This window comes from Chenopodium album, chromosome 7, assembly GCF_948465745.1.
Source record: "Chenopodium album chromosome 7, dcCheAlbu1.1, whole genome shotgun sequence".
In the NCBI taxonomy this organism is placed as follows: domain Eukaryota; kingdom Viridiplantae; phylum Streptophyta; class Magnoliopsida; order Caryophyllales; family Amaranthaceae; genus Chenopodium; species Chenopodium album.
The window spans coordinates 43,639,491-43,661,976 of NC_137840.1; the positions used below are offsets into that span (position 1 = coordinate 43,639,491).

The window sequence follows — 22,486 nt, forward strand, 5'->3', positions numbered from 1 at the left end:
TAGTTTGGTGTACAAAATCATGCCATTTTCGCAACAAGTTTAGGCATGTTTTAAGGGTAGTGTTCTTTTGGATGAATTAAAATTTGTTACCAAAAAGAAAGAAAATTACAACAATTAACAACCAAATCAATTTTCATATGTAAAGCAATAACCTAAACTAATGAGCTTTCCAAAATACACGAGCAATTAGGAAATTCTTAACAACAATTGTTGGTAGTAGTTATTCCAATAACATGTAGCAAATTCGAATTGATTCTCTTTCCTAATTAATTTCATATGAAAATGATGCTAAATACGGAGTAATAAATATTGATGCTACTCTATATAACAAAATGTTATTGTCTCTTAGCCAAAAATAATTTAATATACAGAGATTAACATGACAATAACCAAGCTAACTATCATGCTTTTCTTGTTCAATGTTGCACCAACCTATGCAGAGTTACCGCAGGACATATTCATCCTAGCGGGCCAAAGCAACATGGCTGGCCGTGGTGGAGTCACGAACGGCAGATGGGACGGGTTCGTACCACCTGAGTGCCAGCCCAGCCACAATATCCTTCGTCTTGATGAGCAACAGAGTTGGGTGCCGGCTCATGAACCACTTCATGTGGACATCGACCTAAATAAGACTTGCGGTATTGGCCCTGGCATGGCGTTCGCCAATGCCATTGAATCGCTTGGTGGATCAGCAAAATTTGGTGTCTTGGGCTTGGTCCCCTGTGCTGTTGGTGGGACAAAGATCATTCAATGGGAAAGAGGAACGAACTTTTACAATCAATTGGTGACACGGGCTAAAGCGGCCATGATAGGCGGTGGCAGAACCCGAGCCGTGTTGTGGTATCAAGGGGAGGCTGATACGGTCAAGCTTGAGGATGCTAAAGCTTATGGAGGGAGGATGGAGAATTTTATCTCTGACTTGCGTTCTGATCTTGGAGACCTATCTCTCTTAATAATTCAGGTAATTAATAAACTTCGTCATTTGGGTAATCAATCTTAAGAATCGTACCATAGGTTTTTGTTTGGACTTTTTGTGATAAACTAATTTATGTACATCAAGTTTTTGTGAAAAACTATCTTATTAAAAAAAAAAAAAGTTGTTGTAAGAAATTGAACTTTCTTTATATACATAAATAATTTTTATATGCATAATTACTTCTATAACAACCTTACACATTTCCACAAGACTATTCTACTTGTTGGTAAAATAACTGTTGAAATCAATAACAAACAACAAAAGATTAGAACTTTCCTGGATTGAAGATCCCAAACTCATAATCGCGCCGCGGAACAAAATCCACTGCCTTAGAAGCGAAATACGCCACCACCAGTACAAGTTTCCTAGTGACGCACGCCCCCCAAGTTTAACGCAACTCTCCTTCGTAATTCGTGCACCCGAACCCGAAGAGTGGAATTGCTCAAGAATTGTTCAGATCTCAAAGTGTAGGTTTTGTGTTTGTGTGTTTAGGGTATAATCAATAATGAATTAACGTGTATTGATTTTGGGGTATGAGGGTATTTATATGAATATATTGGAGTAAGGAACAAGCCAAGAAATTAGGTCTTTTAGCCCACGCAAGCCCACCGCCCAAAAGCAAACTGATCGACCGAGCTCTCGCTCGCAGTCGAGCGAGCTATCGCTCGGCCTAGCAGTGAGCAACTAAGGCAACGAGCTAGCGTGCGAGCTATCGCTCGAGCTCTTGCTCGCCCATGCCGCAAGCAAATGGCCAGCGAGCTATAGCTCTCTCGTATCCGAGCTATAGCTCGGCCTTGCAGCGACCACGAGCAGCAGCGAGCTATAGCTCTCTCTTACCCGAGCTATAGCTCGGCCTTGCCGAAGCTATCTATCCTCGCTAGAGCTATAGCTCCTTCGCTAGATCTTTAGCTTGCATATATCACTCCCTCGCTAAATCCTCGCACACTCACTTGGTAAATCTCCGATTTGCATTACTAGAATTGAAAATACTCCAACAATCCCCCACTAATGCAAAACGGACATGAGATCATGAAATCTGAACAGTAAATGAAAGTCTTAGTACTTAAATGCTAGTATCCAAAGGTTTGAACTAACACATTAGTGCACAAGGTTTTCAACACTTCCCTAGTGAGTATCCTAAGATTTGAACTTCTAGGAGCGAGAAAGGGACCTTGAATGCACATACCTTGACTTTAGAGCTTAAGCAACTCCGCCAATCTTGGCCAACACTTGGGCTCTCATGAGTACTTCAGGAAAACAATACTTCAGTCTTCCCTTGAGAGAGGCCACCTCTCGTACTCACGTAGGTGTTCATCCTATGTGTTACTCACACACGTTCCCAGCAAATTCATAGGTCTTTCCCTGCAGGCTTAAACATGTTTAAGCACCTTGCAAACCTAAGAAATCCATGCAATGGAACTAGAACATTAAGAACATAAGTTCAACCCTTCAACTTTCGGTGTCATTATCTATCCTGTTTTAGGAGCCACTGGGACAAAGGTCTTAACTCTTTAATAACCTCCACCTATCCCTGCTCAGAAAACAACTGGACTAATGACATTAAGAGATAAACTCAACCTAACAGAATCAACTTACCACTCTTATAGAGTAATAGATTCAAACACATGATACACATATAACAAATCCACATGATTCATTGCAATGAAACAAAACAACCAAAACAGGTTCTTGATTTATTATAACCAATGTATCATGTCACATAGCTAGAATAGCTACCACTTCAAGTCATTATAACAAAGGTCCTAAACCCATACCAGCTGATGACTCCACCACTAGTCTACGACTCAAACCCTTAGTAAAAGGGTCTGCCAGGTTTTTCTTTGTTCGAACATAGTCCAACGAAATAACCCCATTCACAATAAACTGCCTCACAGACTCGTGTATGACTCTTATGTGTCTTTTCTTACCGTTGTAAACGCTATTTTTAGCAACACATATAGCGGCTTGTGAATCACAATGCATAGATACAGGTGGTGACGGCTTCCCCCACAAAGGAATATCGATCAACAAATTTCTCAACCAATCTGCCTCTTGTGTAGCAAGATCCAATGCAATGAACTCACCTTCCATAGTTGATCTAGCTATACACGTCTGCTTACCAGACTTCCATGAAACTGCACCCCCACTAAGGGTAAACACATAGCCACTTCTAGACCTTGTTTCATCACTATCCGTTACCCAATTTACATCACAATACCCTTCAAGAACCAAAGGATGACCAACAAAATTCAATCCCCAAGACATGGTTCCACATAGATATCTGAGCACACGCCTCAAAGCAACCCAATGTTGCTCACTAGGACAATGAGTATAGCGACTAAGTCTACTAACAGCAAAAGCAATATCAGGGCGAGTGCAATTCATCAAAAACATCAGACTTCCAAGCACCTTAGCATATTCAGTTTGAGACACACCGTCCCCCACATTTTTCACCAAAGCTCCAGAAGGATCAAAAGGAGTTCTCAATGGAGGCAAATCAAAACAATTAAAGTTCTTCAGAATTTTCTCCACATAATGAGACTAAGACAGAAAATACCCTTTCTTGGTTTTAGTAACTTTAACACCAAGGATCACATCTACCTCTCCCAAATCCTTCATCTCGAACTTTGAATTTAAATATTTCTTAGTTTCATTTATGACATACATGTTTGTGCCAAACAGGAGCATGTCGTCAACATACAGGCATATATCACACATTGCACACCAAACATCTTAGAGTACACACATGCATCACTACCATTAACAACAAAACCAAAACTAAGAATAGTTTTATGAAATTTTTCATACCATTTCTTCGGAGCTTGTTTCAAGCCATATAAGGACTTCTTTAGTCTGCACACCTTATTCTCCATCCCAGGAACTACAAAACCCGAAGGTTGTGCCATGTAGATCTCCTCCTCCAAATCGCCATTCAAAAAAGCTGTCTTAACATCCATCTGATGCACAATCAAGTTGTAAGATGAAGCTAAGGAAAACAAAACACGAATAGTGGCAATTTTAGTCACCGAAGAATAAGTATAAAAATAATCAAGGCCAAATTTTTGAGTGAATCCTCTTATCACCAATCCAGCTTTGAACCTTTCCACAGTGCCGTCGGTTCTCATCTTTCTCTTGAAAATCCACTTGCACCCAATAGCTCTGCTCCCTTTTGGCAGGTCCACAAGCTCCCATGTTCCATTTGACATGATTGAGTCAAGCTCACTGTTTACAACTTCCTTCCAGAATGTTGCATCTACTGAACCCATAGATTCTTCAAACAATTTCGGATCTTCATCCACAACCTGTAGACACAACATGATCTCATCTAGATCATCTTCAAACTCACCTAGATTTCCGCACTCTGCTATAAAGGCTGTTAGGAAATCAGGTCCAAAGCTTGTCTCCACTCTTTGCCTTTTACTTCTCCTAAGTTGAATCTCACTTTCAATCCTAGGGGAAGTATCTTCTGGCTCTGCAGATGAAGGAACTGAAGAAACATCGTTAGTAACTAAATTTTTCTTCAAAGGAAATACCTTTTCAAAGAACTCTGCATCACGAGATTCAGATATAGAGCGATCTTCCAGACTCATAAACCTGTATGCGGCACTATTCTCAATGTAGTTAATGAATACCGTATCATAGGTCCTAGAACCTACAGTTGAGCGCTTGAACGATGGATAGCCCACCTTAGCTAGGCACCCCCACACTTTCATGTGATTCAAGTTTGGAGCATAACCCTTCCATATTTCATATGGAGTCTTGTCTAACTTCTTGTGAGTTATTCTGTTCTGTACATAATTAGCTGATAGAACCGCTTCACCCCACAAATTGTCTGGTAACCAGGAACTTAGGAGCATTGCATTCATCATTTCCTTCAAGGTCCTATTTTTCCTCTCTAGCACACCATTTTGCTGCGGAGTATACGGGGTCGAAACTTCGTGAATGATTCCCTCACTTTCACATAAGTCCTTGAGGAAATCGGAGCCATACTTTCCACCCCTATCTGAGCGAACTCTCTTTATTTTCCGCTCCAACTGATTTTCTACCTCTGCCTTATACACAAGAAACTTGGACTCAGCTTCATCCTTCGTCCTTAAAAGATACACCTTGCTGTATCTAGAACAATCATCAATGAAGGTGATATAGTAGCGTTTCCCGCCTCTACTTTCCAAGTTCTTAAAGTCTGCTAAATTTGAATGAATTAGCTCAAGTGGTGTGGTCTCTCTCTCCGTGACAGATTTATAGGGTTTCTTCACGAATTTAGACTCCGCACACACTTCACATTTTTCAAATCCATCTAATGACATATTAGGGAGCAAATTTAAACTTTTCATTTGTTTCAATTTTGTTGCACCAACGTGACCCAACCTACTATGCCATAATTCAAAGGACTCAACAATATAAGCAGAAGTAGAAATCTTATTCATTGAAGGAACAATTACAATCTCAAGAACAAATAGGCCCCCACTAAGGTTATCCTTTCCAACATACTCCCCATTACGGGTTAACACAAGTTTATTAGCATAAAAAACTAACTTAACTCCTACTTTGTTCAACAAAGCACCAGAAATTAAATTTCTACGAAGAGAAGGAACATACAACACATTGTGAAGAGCCAAGGTCTTCCCTGAAGTCAGCTTCAGAACCACTTTTCCCTTTCCAAGTACCTCAGAGCTGCTTGAATTTCCCATGTAGACTTGTTCACCTTCCTTTGCATCTTCCATACTGACAAACAGGTCCTTGTTAGCACAGAAGTGTTTAGATGCACCAGTGTCCACGATCCATTCACTGTTGTTCTCAACCAGGTTGACTTCAGAAACAAATGCAGCAATGACATCTTCATCCTCATTCTCAACCAGATGAGCATGACCCTTGATTCCTCCACTCGATTTCAGATTTTTCTTCTTCTTGTTTTTGCATTGTGAAGCAAAGTGCCCCACTTCACCACATGACCAACACTTGCCAGTGTTTTTCTTCCCAATCTTGCCCTTAGCTTGGAGATTTCCCTTCTTCTCAGAGCTCCCCTTCTTGGCACGATTATCACTTGTTTTCTTGTCAGAGTCAACACTAGATTCAACAAGGTTAGCCTTGATTTCTAACACATTCTTAGTCTTAGAGGAAACATCCTTAAGCCTATTGGCTTCCTCAATCTTCATGTGGCTCACAAGTTCTTCTAGGGTTAGATCCCTCTTTTTATGCTTGAGGTGATTTCTATAATCAGACCAGGAATCAGGCAATTTTTCAATCAAGACATTAGCCTGAAGGATTTCACACATCTTCATACCCTGACCAAGAATTTCAGCAACATAATTTTCATACACATGGACTTGGTCCATAATAGGCTTTGTATCAACCAATTTCCAGTCACATACTTGTTTTTCCCAGCATCATCAGCACCATATTTCTTCTCTAAAGACTCCCACATCTCCTTAGCAGATTTTATATTGACATACAAATCAAATATGTTGTTTTTCATGCTGTTCAAAAGATGACCTCTAACGAATTTATTATCACGATCAAATTTCTTGATTTCAGATTCATTAACAATAATAGTAGTGATCCTTTGACTAGAAATAGATTCTTTATTCCCAGGAGCAGGAGTACTAGGAATTTCAATCATGGTATTGGTTTGCTCAATGGGCTTTGGAGCATCCCTAAACAAAACATAATCAATCTCTACTTGTTCAAAAGCAATCAACATACTTTGTGACCATCTCTTATAATTAATTCCATCAAGAGACTCAACCTTAGACAGATCTAGGTATAGACGAGTTTGAGAATTGCTAGTCATGATATCAACAGAATAAATCAAATTCTATTTCGCTTCTAAATTGTTGGTAAAATAACTGTTGAAATCAATAATAAACAACAAAAGATTAGAACTTTCCTGGATTGAAGATCCCAAACTCACAGTCACGCCGCAGAAAAAAATCCACTGCCTTAGAAGCGAAATACGCCACCACCGGTACAAGTTTGCTAGTGACGCACACCCCCCAAGTTTAACGCAACTCTCCTTCGTAATTCTTGCACCCGAACCCGAAGAGTAGAATTGCTCAAGAACTGTTCAGATCTCAAAGGGTAGGTTTGTGCTTGTGTGTTTAGGGTATAATCAATAATGAATTAACGTGTATTGATTTTGGGGTATGAGGGTATTTATATGAATATATTGGAGTAAGGAACAAGCTAAGTAATTAGGTCTTTTAGCCCACGCAAGCCCACCGCCCAAAAGCAAACTGATCGACCGAGCTCTTGCTCGCAGTCGAGCGAGCTATCGCTCGCAGTCGAGCGAGCTATCGCTCGGCCTAGTAGTGAGCAACTAAGGTAGCGAGCTAGCGTGCGAGCTATCGCTCGAGCTCTTGCTCGCCCCTGCCGCAAGCAAATGGCCAGCGAGCTATAGCTCTCTCGTATCCGAGCTATAGCTCGGCCTTGCAGCGACCATGAGCAGCAGCGAGCTATAGCTCTCTCTTACCCGAGCTATAGCTCGGCCTTGCTGAAGCTATCTATCCTCGCTAGAGCTATAACTCCTTCGCTAGATCTTTTGCTTGCATATATCACTCCCTCGTTAAATCCTCGCACACCCACTTGGTAAATCTCCGATTTGCATTACTAGAATTGCAAATACTCCAACACTACTAAGTTCTTCAACCTCATTATGGCAAAACTACATAATTACGTCTTATAGTATATGAGTATATCATACACGAATATGTTTATTGTATTGTTCCTATTTTATTTTTTTACTTGCAATGATTCGTACATTTCTTATCAAATGAATAATGAAGTACTATTATATAATTGTGCATGTTCTTTTCACCTTATTTGTTTTTAACTAAAATTTTGTTTACTGACACTATTAATTTAAATTATTTTTATCGAACCGAAATTAATTTTGCCGACTGAAATTATTATTACAGAACTTAAATTATTTTTAATAACTTAAAATTAATTTTACTGTAGTGAAAAATATTTTTTACTGATTATCTATTATATTTTTCTTTAATGTTACAGAATTGTAATAAACTGAAAATTTAAGCTAACCTTATTTTTACTACACTAGAGTTATTTTTATAGAACATGTTTTTAAGGTAAAGAGAACATGATCTAAAAATGAACGAGGGAGTGTAGTAAAAAAAAAAAAAACACTTATCAATATAGAGTGAGATGTGTAGTATTCACACTAAGCTATTGTAGAAGAAACCTCCCTAATTCTTCTCTATATTACATATCCTAAAACAAAAGATCGAAAAATACATCATATTTTCTGTGATTTTATTAAATATGTTTGCAGATTGAATCTGTCAATACTATTTCGGGTGTGTTCTTTTCACCTTATTGCGTGCACCTGAATCTCTCTGAACGTGACTTAACTAAAATTATCTGAACTTAACTGAGCTTATATGATTTTGTTTGGGCCGAGTCTATTGTCCTAAGCCCATTGACCTGGAATTATGAAAATACCCATCCATGATCCAGCCCATCATTAGTTAGAGTAAAGTATAGATTTACCCCTAATCTGTCCAATTAATTACAACCTCTGCCACCTGAAAGTATATCTATAAATAGCTCTCCAATAATTAATAAGGGTAGCTTTTTTTAATCCTCTAACCTTCTCTCTCTACTTTCTCTCTCTAAAGTAATCTCTCTCTCTAGAAAGTACATTCGTTGACTTAAGCAATAGAGTGGCTTTCCCGGGTCACACCCCCGGGGCAGTTAACCCCCTCTCTTTTGCAGGCGTAGCTCTCGAACAACAAGGCGGAGCTGAAAGAAAATTCGGACATTCATTGGACTTAGCCTTAAGACATCTTGATATTATTACCCTAACATTGAGGAGTATTCTGTTTTCAGTAACATGTGGCGCCGTCTGTGGGAATAACTAACAAGAAGTCATGGTGAACACTATGCGTTTTCGCAGCACATATCAAGATGCTACTAAACAAGATCCATTTCTCTCGGCTAGGCATCCCCATATAGTCGAGGAGGTGACCCTCCGGGCTGGGAGCGACCCCGTAGGCGAGGTGAACAGCCCCCAGGTAGTCACCCGCCGAGACTTGGATCCGCTGGCAACCTAGATCAACAGGAACCTTAAGGAAAGCCCGAGGGCACTTGTCAACAAGGGCAGGGGGCAAAGTAGACAGGGTAACACTCCAAAGCTTAACCCCCAACCTCACGTATCCCATCTCCATCAAGCCTCCTCTCGGCCTTAGCATTAGAACTCCCATCGCTTTCAACCACATTAGTCTCCCAACCCCCAACGGGAGTCAAGGCAGCCAAACCGTCAAGAGATGCAAGAGAGATAATCAATGACCGAAGGCTGAGGGAAGGAACTCTAGATGCCTGAGAGATAATCAACTCCAGGAGGGAGAACTCAAAAGAAGAGGATGATCCCCCCCCAGAGAGGTCGAACCAGGGTTCACTCTCGGCATGGATCAACATGGTACCGGAACAACTTGGTTAACTCATCTACTTCAAGACCGAGGGGAAGGACTTCTCTTCCCTCTCGTTCAGCAAGCAAGAGTCTTGAGCGTCCTTCTTCCCCCGGGCCGAGGAGGCTTGGGATTGTCAAGAACATTACCCCCTTAAGCCAAGAGATAATGAATATCCTCATTTCTCTTAAGGTCAAAATCCCCAAGTTGGACCCATTTGATGGAAATACAGACCCAACGAACCATTTGAACGCTTACAAAGCACCAGATGGGAGTCCAAACCGGGTGTGAAGCCTCATGGTGTAGATTCTTCCCCACCACTCTCAAAGGCATAGCTCAGACATGTTTCAACAACCTTACCCTAGGGAGCATAAGAAAGTTTGACATGCTGGCTACCCAATTAAAAAAGCATTTCATCGTTGGGAGTAAGCAAACAAAGACTAGTGTTCATCTAATGACGGTGAAGCAAGGAAAGAATGATTGTCTTAAAGACTATATCAAGAGGTTCAACACCGAGTCTCTGCTTATCCCCGACCTCCAAGATAATGGTTCTTTCACAACCCTTCTCTTCAGGTTTAAGTCCAACAAGTTGAAATTTGAACTTGTGCATGATAAAGTCAATACCTTCTCTAAAGCCATAGAAAGGGCTGAAAGAATCATTGAAGCAAGTGAGGTGTGCAAGGCACCCGTGGTTAACAACAAGGGGAAAAGAAAGCAAGAAGATAACTATCATGAGAACAAGAATAGAAGGCCAAGGAGGGCTGAGATTGATGATGAAGGACTCAAGTACGATGCTGATAGGCGTGAGATTTATTTGGATATAAAAAACAAGGCTATCCTCCCCAAGCCTAATCCAATGAATACGCCGATAGAACAAAGGAGCAAGAAGCTCTGGTGTGAATACTATAAGGAAAGCGGTCACACAACCCGAAACTGCAGAGAACTCCAGATAGCCCTGGACAAGCTAGTAGAAGAAGGAAAGCTTAACCTATATCTTAAGTTCCCCTCTGAAGGATAAAAAAAGAAGCAAGGCTTCCAAGGTTGTGCAGGAAGCCCATAGCTCAGCTGAAACCAACATGAGCATCAATGTCATAGCTAGAGGATTTGCCTCCAGGGGTTTGCCTAACAGGGCACGCAAGGGTCATTTGCAGTCGCTCGAAGAACCTATCTACGATATTGTCACTCCCTCATCCACCCCGAAAAACCTCCTCATGGTGTTTGGGGATGATAATTCTAAGAAAATTCAAATGCCCCATGATGACCCTCTAATGATCCATATGAAGGTGGCTAATGCTAAGGTCAAGAACATCTTAGTGGATAGCAGGAGTCCAGTTGACATCATTACTTAGAAGTGCCTAGAACAAATGCGTTTTGGCAGGGGAGACCTCACACCCTTAAACAAACCATTAGTCTGCTTTGGAGGGCAACATGTTTACTCCCTAGGAACGATCAAGCTACCCGTCCGCTTGGGGGAAAAGAAGAAGGGGAGGAGCTTTGTACACACGTTCTTAGTTGTGGATACCCCTCTTCCATAAAACATGATTATTGGCCGGCCTCTATTCAACAGGGTCAAAGCCACAATCTCAAACTATCACTTGCTCCTTCAATTCGAGATATATGATGGCTCGGTAGGGAAAATATATGAAGATCAGTTTGAGGGAAGGAAATGCTACGTAGATAGCTTGAAGTAACCTGAGGACTCAGTCAATCAGAAAGATAAGGGGGCCAAGCGGAAGGCAATGTATGTTGTTGAACCTCAGCTCCCCATAATGAACATCTACATGGCTGAGAATCTTAAGCAATACGGTAGGCCTAAGCATATTGAGGAGGATGAAAGAATACCTTTGAGGGATGACCCCGCTTGGAATGTGAGAGTGGGAAAGATCTTAGACCCCCAGCTCAAGAAAAAAATAATTTAAGTTCTTAGAGAATTTAAAGACATTTTCGCTGTTACATCAGAAGAAATGTCGGGCATAGACCGACATCTTCGCTGTTACATCAGAAGAAATGTCGGGCATAGACCCCAAAGTGATGACGCATGAGCTGAATATCAGGGAGGGCTACAATCCCATCAAGCAGAAACTCTGGCATGTCGGGCCAGAGAGAAACAAATTAGCAGCTGCTGAGGTCCAGAAGCTTCTCGAAGCAGGTTTCATTTGAGAATGCCAATATACCGAGTGGCTATCTGATGTTGTGCTTGTTAGGAAGCCAAATGGATCTTGGCGTATGTGTGTGGACTTTACAGATTTGAACAAGGTATGCTCGAAGGATGATCATCCTTTTCCTAAGATTGATAGGTTGGTGGATTTCATCGCTGGTCACGCCCTCCTAAGCTTCACGGATGCCAATGTGGGGTATCATCAGATACCTATGTCAGAAAAAGCTCAAGCCCACACGGCCTTCATCAGTAGCCAAGGGGTATACTGTTATAATGTGATGCCTTTCGGCTTGAAGAATGCCGGGGCTACATACCAGCGCCTGATGAATAAAATCTTTGAAGGGTAGCTAGGCTAGAATGTTGAAGATTATATTTATGACATGATTATTAAAAGCAAAAAGAGCTCATACCATATAGCAGACCTAAGGGAGACATTCATTACCTTTAAAAAATATAAGATGAAGCTCAATCCCAGCAAGTGTGTCTTCGGGGTTCAAGGAGGAAAGTTCCTGGGCTTTATGGTTGATCAACATGCAATTGATACCAACCCGGAAAAAATCTAGGCCATCCTTGAAATGGAATCCCCCCGGAATGTGAAAGAGGTGCAACGCCTTACAGGTTGCTTTGCTTCGTTGGGGCGGTTTCTATCCCGATGAGCTGACAAGAGAAAGTCTTCTAGCAAGTAAAAGAGCATTTGATGAACACCTCGAAGCTCGTCATCCCCGTCCCTGGGGTAACATTGTTCGTATACTTGGCCATTTCAGACTATGCCATGTGTGCGGTTCTTGTTGCTGAGAAAGAAGAAGGCCAAGTACCTGTCTACTTTATCAGCCATGCCTTAAAGGGGCTGAGACACGATATACTTTCATCGAGAAAGTGGTGTACGCTTTAGTCATGGAAGAAGCAAGTTAAAGCCATACTTTTAAGCACACCCAATAAAAGTTCTCACTAGTCAACCAATCAAGAAAGTGTTAGAAAGCAAAAACCATTCATCCTTGATGACAGATTGATCAGATCAATTGGCTGACTTTGGAATTGAGTATGAGCCCCGTAAGGCCATCAAGGCACAATCCCTGGCGGACTTCATAGCGAAATGCGCCCACAGGACTACCCCGGTAGACACCTCCGCCCCTTGGACTATTTATGTGAATGGGTCGTCTAGTAAGGCCGAAAGTAGGGCAGGGCTAGTCATAACCTCCCCAAAGGGAGAGAAATTCGAATATGCTTTCAAGATAGCTTTCCATGCTTCAAACAATGAGGCTGAGTACGAAGCCCTCATCTTGGGGCTAAACTTATACCAATAGATGAAGTTCAAGTCAGTCCAAGTATGTTCAGATTCACAGCTCATTGTGGGGGAAATGACAGGATAATTTGAGGTGAAAGAGGAAAACATGAAGGCCTATTTTGAGAAGACTGAAAGCTTAGCAAAAGCATTTGACAACTTTGAGATTAAGCACATTCCCCACTTAGAAAATCAGTAAGCTGATGCTCTTGCCCACTTAGCAAGTTCAGCTGATGGGATAGCCCCCCTGAATATCATGTGGGAAGTTTTGGAGAAACTAAGTACTCAAAAGCCAACCATTATGGATATTAATAGAGAAGAGACTTGGATGGATCAGATCATTCTATGCTTAAAAGAGGAATTACCTGAGGATACCCCTGACTTCAAGATGATTAAGAAACGGGTTGAATGGTTCGTGCTGCATGACAGGACCCTTTATAAAAAATCTTTCACTCACCCGCTGCTCAAGTGCATCACCGCGGAGGAGGGGAACTATGTGCAAGGGGTCAGCCTAGGCCCATAATCACATATGTGCGCAGGAGTTCCAGAAAGAACATTCTAGCAGCTTGATGCTGTGCTGAAAAATTCTATATACCCTCGGCCAGACGAGTATGCCCCTCTTTCCTCTCTTTATACCCTCCTAGTTGAGAGTATCCCTCACTCAACCCCTCGGCCTATGCCCAGCCAAAAGCCTGACTCCCCATATCATACTTCCTATGACCGACTCTCAACCCCTTGACGAGTGGAAAATGTAGGTCGTTCTCTACCCTTCCCAAAAGCCAAACTAAATTTATAAACACTCGACTAACCTAATAGTAGTATGTGGCATGTCAAGGGTCGAACCCAAAGGAATGAGTAGGTGCAAACTATAGTCTAAATCAAGCTACCTCGAAGATTGAAGTGAGAAAATGGTTGGTACTATGGTAACAAAGCTAGATTGATTAAGTAATTCAAGATGCTAAACACTAGGGATATAGGTTCCACATGCAAGTTCAGTAATCATACTAATTGATAGTTCATTCAATTGATTCAAGCATTGCAAAGGACAAACAATAGTAGCAATCAAAAGAATCCAAAAGCTATATCCTATAGGCCAAGATAGGGGTCACTATGAATGTCTAATCAAGGCGAATCACAATCAAACTCAATCAATTAAAGCAATTCTCAAATTGATGGTTCATGTCATTAAGAATTGCAATGCAATCTAGATTAATCTTATAGGTTGATCACTTCTAATCTAATTAATCACATGCAAAACTATGTCAACCAATTTAATTGCAACAATTCAACCAATCAATGATCATCAACTAGCATAAATCATCAATCAAGCATGCTTCCCCTTCTCCCTAGCAACTAATCTACTCACTAATTATGGTGTAACTCAAGAACAAATCACTAGAGATTGCATTGATCATCATTCTAAACCAAAATCAAGAGAAAACAATATTAACTACAATATCAAACTCAAATCCAAGGAAATCAAACAAACAAACATGAATCTAAGACAAACAAGTAAAGAGATGAACCAAAAGAAGAGATTCTCACTAATATTAATGATTGAAGATGAAGAAATCCAAACTTGATTGAACCAATGTTGAAATACAAATCCAAATCCAAGAACTTCTCTCTAACTTCTCTCTCTAAAACTAAGCTAATGAAAATTATCTAAAAGTTAGTTTTTAAAAAGGAATTACAAGTGTATTTATAAGCAAAGAAGGAAATCGGGTTCCTCGCGCCCTCTCTAAGAAATCCCGCGGGCGCAGAGAAATGGGTACGAAACCCATAACAAACTCCGCGGGCTGTTTGTGCAACACCCGCGCCCGCAGCAAAAGCCACCGCGCCTGCGGCAAGGGGGCAGCAAATGCCCTGCTCCCAAAGAGTAATTGGAGGCCCGCGGTCTCTCTAATCTGGAGCGCCCTCTCAAATCTACTCGCGCCCGCGAGGAGCCCTCGGGGCAACCCCAGGGAGTTCCTTGTTGATTTTTGTTGTTTTAGTGAAACAAAACCCACGCCTGCGGCCTTCAGGACCCGTGCCCCGCGGGTTTTGGCAAAAGCTGATGCCCTCTCCAAGGCCTCTCCATGCAGATTGCTTCCTCCTTGCTTAGTCAATATAGCTCATCTTGATCCCTTTGCAAAGACAACTCCTAGGTACCTACAAAAGCAAACAAAGGAAAGAAATAGAAGGGAAAAAGAGCCAAATAAAAGGAAAATATGAAGAAAACACGGAGAACACAAAGAAAGAAGGAAAAAGAGGAACTAAAGGAAAAAGGACCAAAAATAAGAGAAGAAAGCATGAAAATGGGATGAAATCATCCTAAAAGACTACCCTATAAGTGACATAAATGACACTCATCACCCCTCAGCCAGGCATACCCCTTGGTTTCACAGCAGTCTACTACCCTTATAGCTTCTATTCCTCGCCTATGCCTACACCTCAATCTCACTCCTCCGCTAGGCCATGCTAAAATTTTCATGTTCAACATACATATCCAACCCCAAATTTGACCTAGCCATATTGAAAAAAATAAAAAAAATATTCGAAATTCAAAACTCAAACGTTAAAATTCAACAATTCCCAGCAGAAAATTCCAAATTTAAATTCGAAACATTTAAGTACAAAAACATAAAACGTGCATTTGGATCAATCACAATTCAATCGGAGAATGAAAATCTTCACATACCTCTTGAAGATCTTGTTGATTTTGGAAGAACTTAAGTGATGTGACTTGGGTGATGTGACTTCAACACTCCAACTCTCAAGAACTTGAGTGAAAATTAAAGAGGATTTTTGAGAATTTCTCTAAGGAAAATGAAAGAGTGATAAGCAAATGAAGTGAGGAGGGGGTTCATATGTTTAAAGCTAAGGAGATTGAAACTCCTCAAAACCCTGGCTCAAATGGGCTTAAGTGATGCTTGATAGAAAAACCACCATTGAAGGATTAAGCTTAATTACAATCTTAATTAAGCATTCAACCATAATTAGTTAAACTCTTAATCCCAAGCTTAGCCAAACATCAAGACAAGACATGCCCTCAGCAATATACATGGAGCTCATCCTTAAAAAAAATATTTAGAAAGGAGAAAAGCTCTCGGTTGTCCATAAATCGTCATTCCTCATCTGGCTAAGCTCTCGGATAAATTCTCAAAAAACCGCTCAGTTATCTCAATTAAAGTATTTATAATGCATTGCTTGGGGATTGTTTTCACCCTTGCAAGTTGCTTGTGGTTCTTTTTAGCTCTCAGGAGCACTTGAGGCTCGTTAGCCCTTAGGTACGCCTCAAAATCCACTCCAGTCTACATGAAAGCTTCTCTCATCTTCATTCCGCGTGATATCCAAATTTCATGTGATCTCGTTCCCACATCACGCATGGGGCTAAATGTTTGGGCCAAGTCCATTGTCCTTAGCCCATTGACCTAGAATTACAAAAATACCCCTCCATGATCCAGTCCATCATTAGTCATAATAAAGTACGAATTTACCCCTAATATGTACAACCTCTGCCACCTAAAATTACACCTATCAATAGCTCTCCAATCATTAATGATAGAAACTTTTTCTAATCCTCTACCCTTCTCTCTCTACTTTATCTCTCTAAAGTACTCTATCTACTTTCTCTCTCTAGAAAGTACATTTGCTGACTTAAGCATCGGAGGGGTTTTCTCGGGTCACACCCCTGGGGCACTTAACCTTCTCTCTTTTGTAGGCCTAGCTCTCGGACAGCAAGGCGAAGATAAAGGAAATTCGGACATTCATTCGACTTAGCCTTAGGACATCTTGATATTATTACCCTAACACCGTGGAGTATTCTGTTTCCAGAAACAAAACTTATTAGACCTTATTGAATTTATTAGACCATATTGAACTTATTAGACTTTATTGGGACATATTGGATCTTATTATTACAACTTGTTGGAACTATTACACCTTATTTCACTTATTGAAACTTATTAAACTTTATTAAATTTTTGTTTATAATCAAACCTTATTGAAATTATTAGACCTTATTAAACTTATTGTAACTTATCTGAATTGATATCAACTTATCTCAATTTATTATTCATGAAACTTATTTTTATAAGGTGAAGAGATTGAATAAGCCCTTAGTTTGCATTCATAAAAGCATTAAATTATTTTGCTTATTGTATACAACCTTCGTTTTTATTTAATTGATACTTTTTGACTTTAGCACTATTCACACACCTTCCTTTGACCGTGTTTTGTATTTTATACGTAATGAAAAATATAGTCATGTGGGATCTTGTTAAATTCGTCACTTTATATACTTTCAAAATATCAACGTTTCATAATTTTTACTTATCGATAACTAAATATATTAATGATTGAATAAGTGCATTGGAAAACGTGACTAAGAAACATGTCAACTAAAAAAATAAAACGGAGGAAGTATATTTTAGGTTTTTTTTTTTATTTTTTTATTTTTTTTTTATATATTTATCTTCATAATAATCAGCATAAAAGTTTTAAACTTAGATCTTTCTATTATCTCTACTCCATCACATGTTATATACATTGAGTAATTCCCAATTCTTTTTCTTTTTCTTTTTTTTATTGAAAGATTCATGTTCGGTTTTAAAAATCATTAGTAACTAGGTTAGATCCTGCGTCATGCACAATTTTTCACTCTTTGTTACGGTGTATCAATTTTAAATTATATTTAAATATAAAAATATAATTTGGTTGAAATCTATTTCTTATTTTATCCCGAATAAAGTAACTTAAAATATTATATTTTTATCTTTTATGACTACATATTATATATTTTTATTAAAGATTTCTTCTATTTTGAATCTTGATGGCATACTTATTTTAATTTTTTTACTTCACATTTAATAATTCATTCACCAACTATCTTAGGTTGAAAGATATATATTCATGAGTCTGATCTTTTACTATAAATTATCATTATTCATCAATAACTAATTACTCATATGAGAATTTATAAGGATATACTTAGAAATCTAAGTTGGTAAATATCTAAATATATTATTTTACAATTATTTTCCTATACTTTGGAAGAAAATATTTTTTGTACATACCAGAAAATGACACGTGTCATTGATAGTATGTCTTTTAGTATATAGTTATTTATTGATTGTTATGAAAGTCTCTAGATAAGTCCTAATTGAAGTAGTAGTAGTAGTTTGAATTTCCTTTTTTACTAATGCATTTGAAAAAAAAAACAAAAGTAGTAGTTTTAGAATTTCCTTTTTTGTTAATTTAATTATCTATGTTTGGGATATCTATCAGGTAGCATTAGCGTCAGGAGAAGGTACATATGTGAAGGTAGTGAGAGAAGCTCAGCTTGGTATCAAATTGCCAAATGTTAAAACTGTGGATGCAAAGGGACTTCGGTTAAAAACAGATCATTTGCACCTTACAACTATGTCACAAGTTCATCTTGGGCTCATGTTGGCTCGTTCTTTTTTAGATATTTCCCATAAGCCTTACGATTCTCTTAGAATAGATGTAGCTAATAATTCGTTAATGTAAGAGCATCTCCAATGGTTTTTTTAAAAAGACTTGCTTGCAAACTTAGAAAGTATTAAATTAGTAGCTTGACCATTGAAACAATAATACAATCCTGCTTTGCTGAGCAACACCGCTCACTTGAGCAACACTGCTTGAAATAATTGAAGCAAAATTTTTTTTCTTACAAAAATAATAAGACTTAGTTACTATTAATTGTATTTGTACGTGTGGGACACAATTAAGATATGAGTAGAAGATATATGCTGTTTTTATTTGGGCTCATCACTTTCTTTCTTAACATTTATTTTTTATTATAAAAACCAAATTATGTTTTTTTTTTTATTATTATTTTTTTGTAATTTTTTTTTATTAAAAGAATAAATAGGTTATTTTCGTAAATGTGTCGAAAAAAGAGTTATTATAAAAAAAAAAAAAACTATCACAAGTACGTATGATGTATTAAGCATAATGGTTATATATTATCCAAAATTTTGATCTACCATCAAATAAAAATAAAAAAAATTTCTTAATTTGGCAAGCTATAAAGTGTTGTAGCCAACCAATGGGGAACTTTGTAGCTTAAAATTATTGTAGTTTAAAAATATATATGATGTGGAAAGCCAAGCTACAATACATTGTATTTTGCCATTGGAGATGCTTTAAGGATTTTAGCAAAGAATAATGATAATTTAGATTTAAAACGCATATTGAAAATCTTGACTTGATCACTTTTCTAGAACTGTGCTAGTTTTGATCTTTATGTCCCTATTTTACAAGTATTTTTTTAAGAACAAAACGTTTTGTGTGAGACTAGAGTCATTTGAGACCGGACTCATAATAAAAAAAGGCTTGGGCCTGACAAACCCGACCAAAGCCCGCTCACCATTTTATAAAATGCCTGAATGTTTTCATTTTCATCATTTTCCTCAAATTTCGTGCGCCATCATTTCCTTAAATTTCAAACGCTTTCATTTCCTCAATTTTCGAACGCCTTTATTTCCTAAAACTAGATTAAGCTCGTGTGTTGCACGATTTAAATAATTTAATTATTATGCATATGAAATAATTTTGTTATCATACATAAAAATTAATTTTTTCATTTGTGTAAAAATGAGTGGCAATCATTTTTTTAAAAAAAAAAAATCTATAATGTAGATTAAAATAATAATTGTTAAAAAAATTAAAATAATAATGACAATTAATGACAACATCAATAGAAATGGAGGGAAACTTTATAATGTGAGAATGACATGTAGGATAATTTAAGGGATGATGATGTTAGCAATGTTTTGTTTTAGTAATATTTAATAGATTTCAGAGCATTCGAATCTCCAAATTTAAGAGAACTCAAATCACAAAATGGAGAAATCAAACAACACGATCAAAATTGAAGGAGAATCTAATTCACTTATAGAATCAATTTCGAGGTCAATCACTGCTGAAAAAGGTATAATTTGTTTCATAATTTTCAAATCGTATTTAATTTTAGATCATATTCAATTACAGATCGCATTGAATTTGTACAATCAATTTTAAGTTTATAAGTTTTCGCAAATCATTAATGCAATTTTGCATGCGATTTGAATTAGCATGCAATCAATTTCGACTTATAATTTTCATGCAAGGCTAATTTAATTTCAGATCGATTTAATTTCAACTTATAATTTGCATGCAAGGCTAATTTAATTTCAGATCGTATTTAATTTCGAATTATAATTTGCATGCAAACCTAATTTAGTTTCAGATAGTATGTATAAGGTATCGCAGATAATTAATTTAAATTTGATTCCAATTTATTGATTATATTAAGATGTGAAATTCAAATATACTAATATTAATGATGAATGCAGCAGATAATGTAATTATAGAAGAGAACACCAATCAAGGAAGAGATGATGAAGAAAGAGATGAAGATGTTGTAAATAAAATAGGTATGTTTGTTTGAAACTTATTAAAATTAGTAGTATAATACACTAATAATTAAATGCTCTATAATAATTATAATGTTGTAATTGCTGACAATTAATTTAATATAGTCTACTTTCTGACAAAAATAATTTAATTCCTGACTAAATTAACCTAATTTATAAGAAAAATAATGCAATACCTGACTAAAACAATCTAAAACCTGACTCAAACATACCAATTTCTGACTAATATTATCTTAAACTTGACTAAAAACTCTTAAATTCCTAACTAAAATATTGTAATGGCTGACAAAAATTGAACAAAACCTGACATAAATTATCTAATTCTTGACTAAAATATGCTCATTCCCGAGACTTTTAACTTAAAAAAAAGAAGTTTAATTACTGACTAAAATATTGTAATTCTCGACAAAAATAGACTTATACCTAACTTAAACTATCTAATTCTTGACTAAAACATGGTAATTCCTAAAAAAAAAAAATTTCTAATTCAATTCCTGACTGTATAAATCTAAATCTTGATTGAGATAATCAAATTTCGGACTGGCTAAAATGATCTAATTCCTTTATGTAATAATCTAATGGACAAAGGAACTAGGATTTTAACACATACCAATCCTTGACTAATATTACCTAATTCTTGACTAATATTATCTTAAACCTGACTAAAAAACTATTCAAATCCAGGCTAAAATAGTGTAAAAGTTAAACAATACCTGACATAAATTATCTAATTCCTAACTAAAACATAATAATTTATGAGACTTACAACATTCAAATAAAGTTTAATTACTGACTAAAATATTGTAATTCCTGACAAAAATAGACCTATACTTGACATAAATTATCTAATTCCTGACTAAAACATAGTAATTCCTAATAAAATTAAACATGGTAGTATTTTAAGATTATGCTAAGTTTCTTAGGTGTTACTCTTGGTATTTTGACTGTAACCCTTATGACAATTTGAACTATGTTAGTTATGTTAATTTGGTAATGTAATGAACTTTTGTTAGTGTTATTTATTCAATTTCATCAGCTTTTTAATGATAAGTCCTTCTAAGTAATCATCTTCCATTTTTCCTTCATTTTATTATGCATATGTTAAATGTGAATGTAACCAAATGAAAATACATACTTGAAAATTTCATCATATTCATTTACTTTAAAAAGATTTTGTTGGATTTTGAAAAGTCTGACTTTCCGCAGAACAAAACCCAACCCTAAGACCTGCTCACAATTAATATAACTAAAAGACATATATAACAAGATAGAGTGAAAAGACATCTTACCCTTAGCGTGTGCTTCGCTCACACTACAGAGCTCTTACTTGAAAAGACAAGTCTTGCAAGTGCAAAGACCTCCAACGGTATCCACCTACAACCCAACCCAAACGGTCTGTTACTCGGAGTTGTTAAAAATTAATTTTCTCATTTTATTTTTAAATAAAAAATAAAAGAAAATATCAAACAAATAATTAATCAATAAGTTGCAATCATGGAGGGAAAGGGTAGGTAAGGACCACAAGGAGAGGGGACCATTTCCTTCCTCCCCAAGCTTCCCCAACCGCCACTCTCACACTCACCCGGAACAAACCATGCAGTGCCATGTGGCGCGCCCATCTTTGGGTGCCAAGGTTTCCTTGCTGGCGCCTAGGCCCTAGGCTAGGCTACTTGGTTGGTCACTAGCATGCGCGCTCAGTAAGCGTGCCTTGCTTGCTAGTAGGCCGCTGTCGGCTGCTGCTTGCTTGGCACGCCAGCAGTAGCGTGCTGGCCTCGCACTAGCCCGCACATGTATACATCAAGCGACACACACAATGTGGGCTGGTACTGCTAGCATTGCGCCATCAGCTTTCTGGCCATGCGCACCCAACACTCTAGCCTTAGTGCGGTGCACATGCTAGCACCATTGCCCCTAGCACTTGATTTTCTTGAGGCATTCCGATGCTAGGGGTATTTTGGTAATTGTTGATTAATTGATTCGTTTTATATTAATTTAACTCAACTTGCGACGCTCTGTCTTGACGCTCTTAGCTTGATTTCCGACAACTAAGTTCATAATACACGAGCTACTCATTAATTCCTTCTCGATTAATTTGTCGTGTCGGATCGTCTGTTGCTTGGGTGTTACCCGAAGGATTCATTCAAGATTAAGCTGTAATATTAATTATACGTTAATATTACTGATCGGAAGCGACCTCTAACTAGGCATTCCGATCACTTGACCTCA

The 22,486-nt window shown here is 37.9% G+C and overlaps 1 protein-coding gene across 1 annotated transcript; it reads left to right on the forward strand.

Moving 5' to 3' along the window:
• Window positions 1–350: 350 nt before the first annotated feature.
• Window positions 351–18,705, forward strand: LOC145637838 (putative carbohydrate esterase At4g34215). The gene is made up of 2 exons (XM_081688860.1): window positions 351–961; window positions 18,108–18,705. The coding sequence occupies exons 1-2, from the start codon at window positions 380–382 to the stop codon at window positions 18,348–18,350; spliced, it is 825 nt and encodes a 274-aa protein (XP_081544986.1). The 5' UTR covers window positions 351–379; the 3' UTR covers window positions 18,351–18,705.
• Window positions 18,706–22,486: the final 3,781 nt, after the last annotated feature.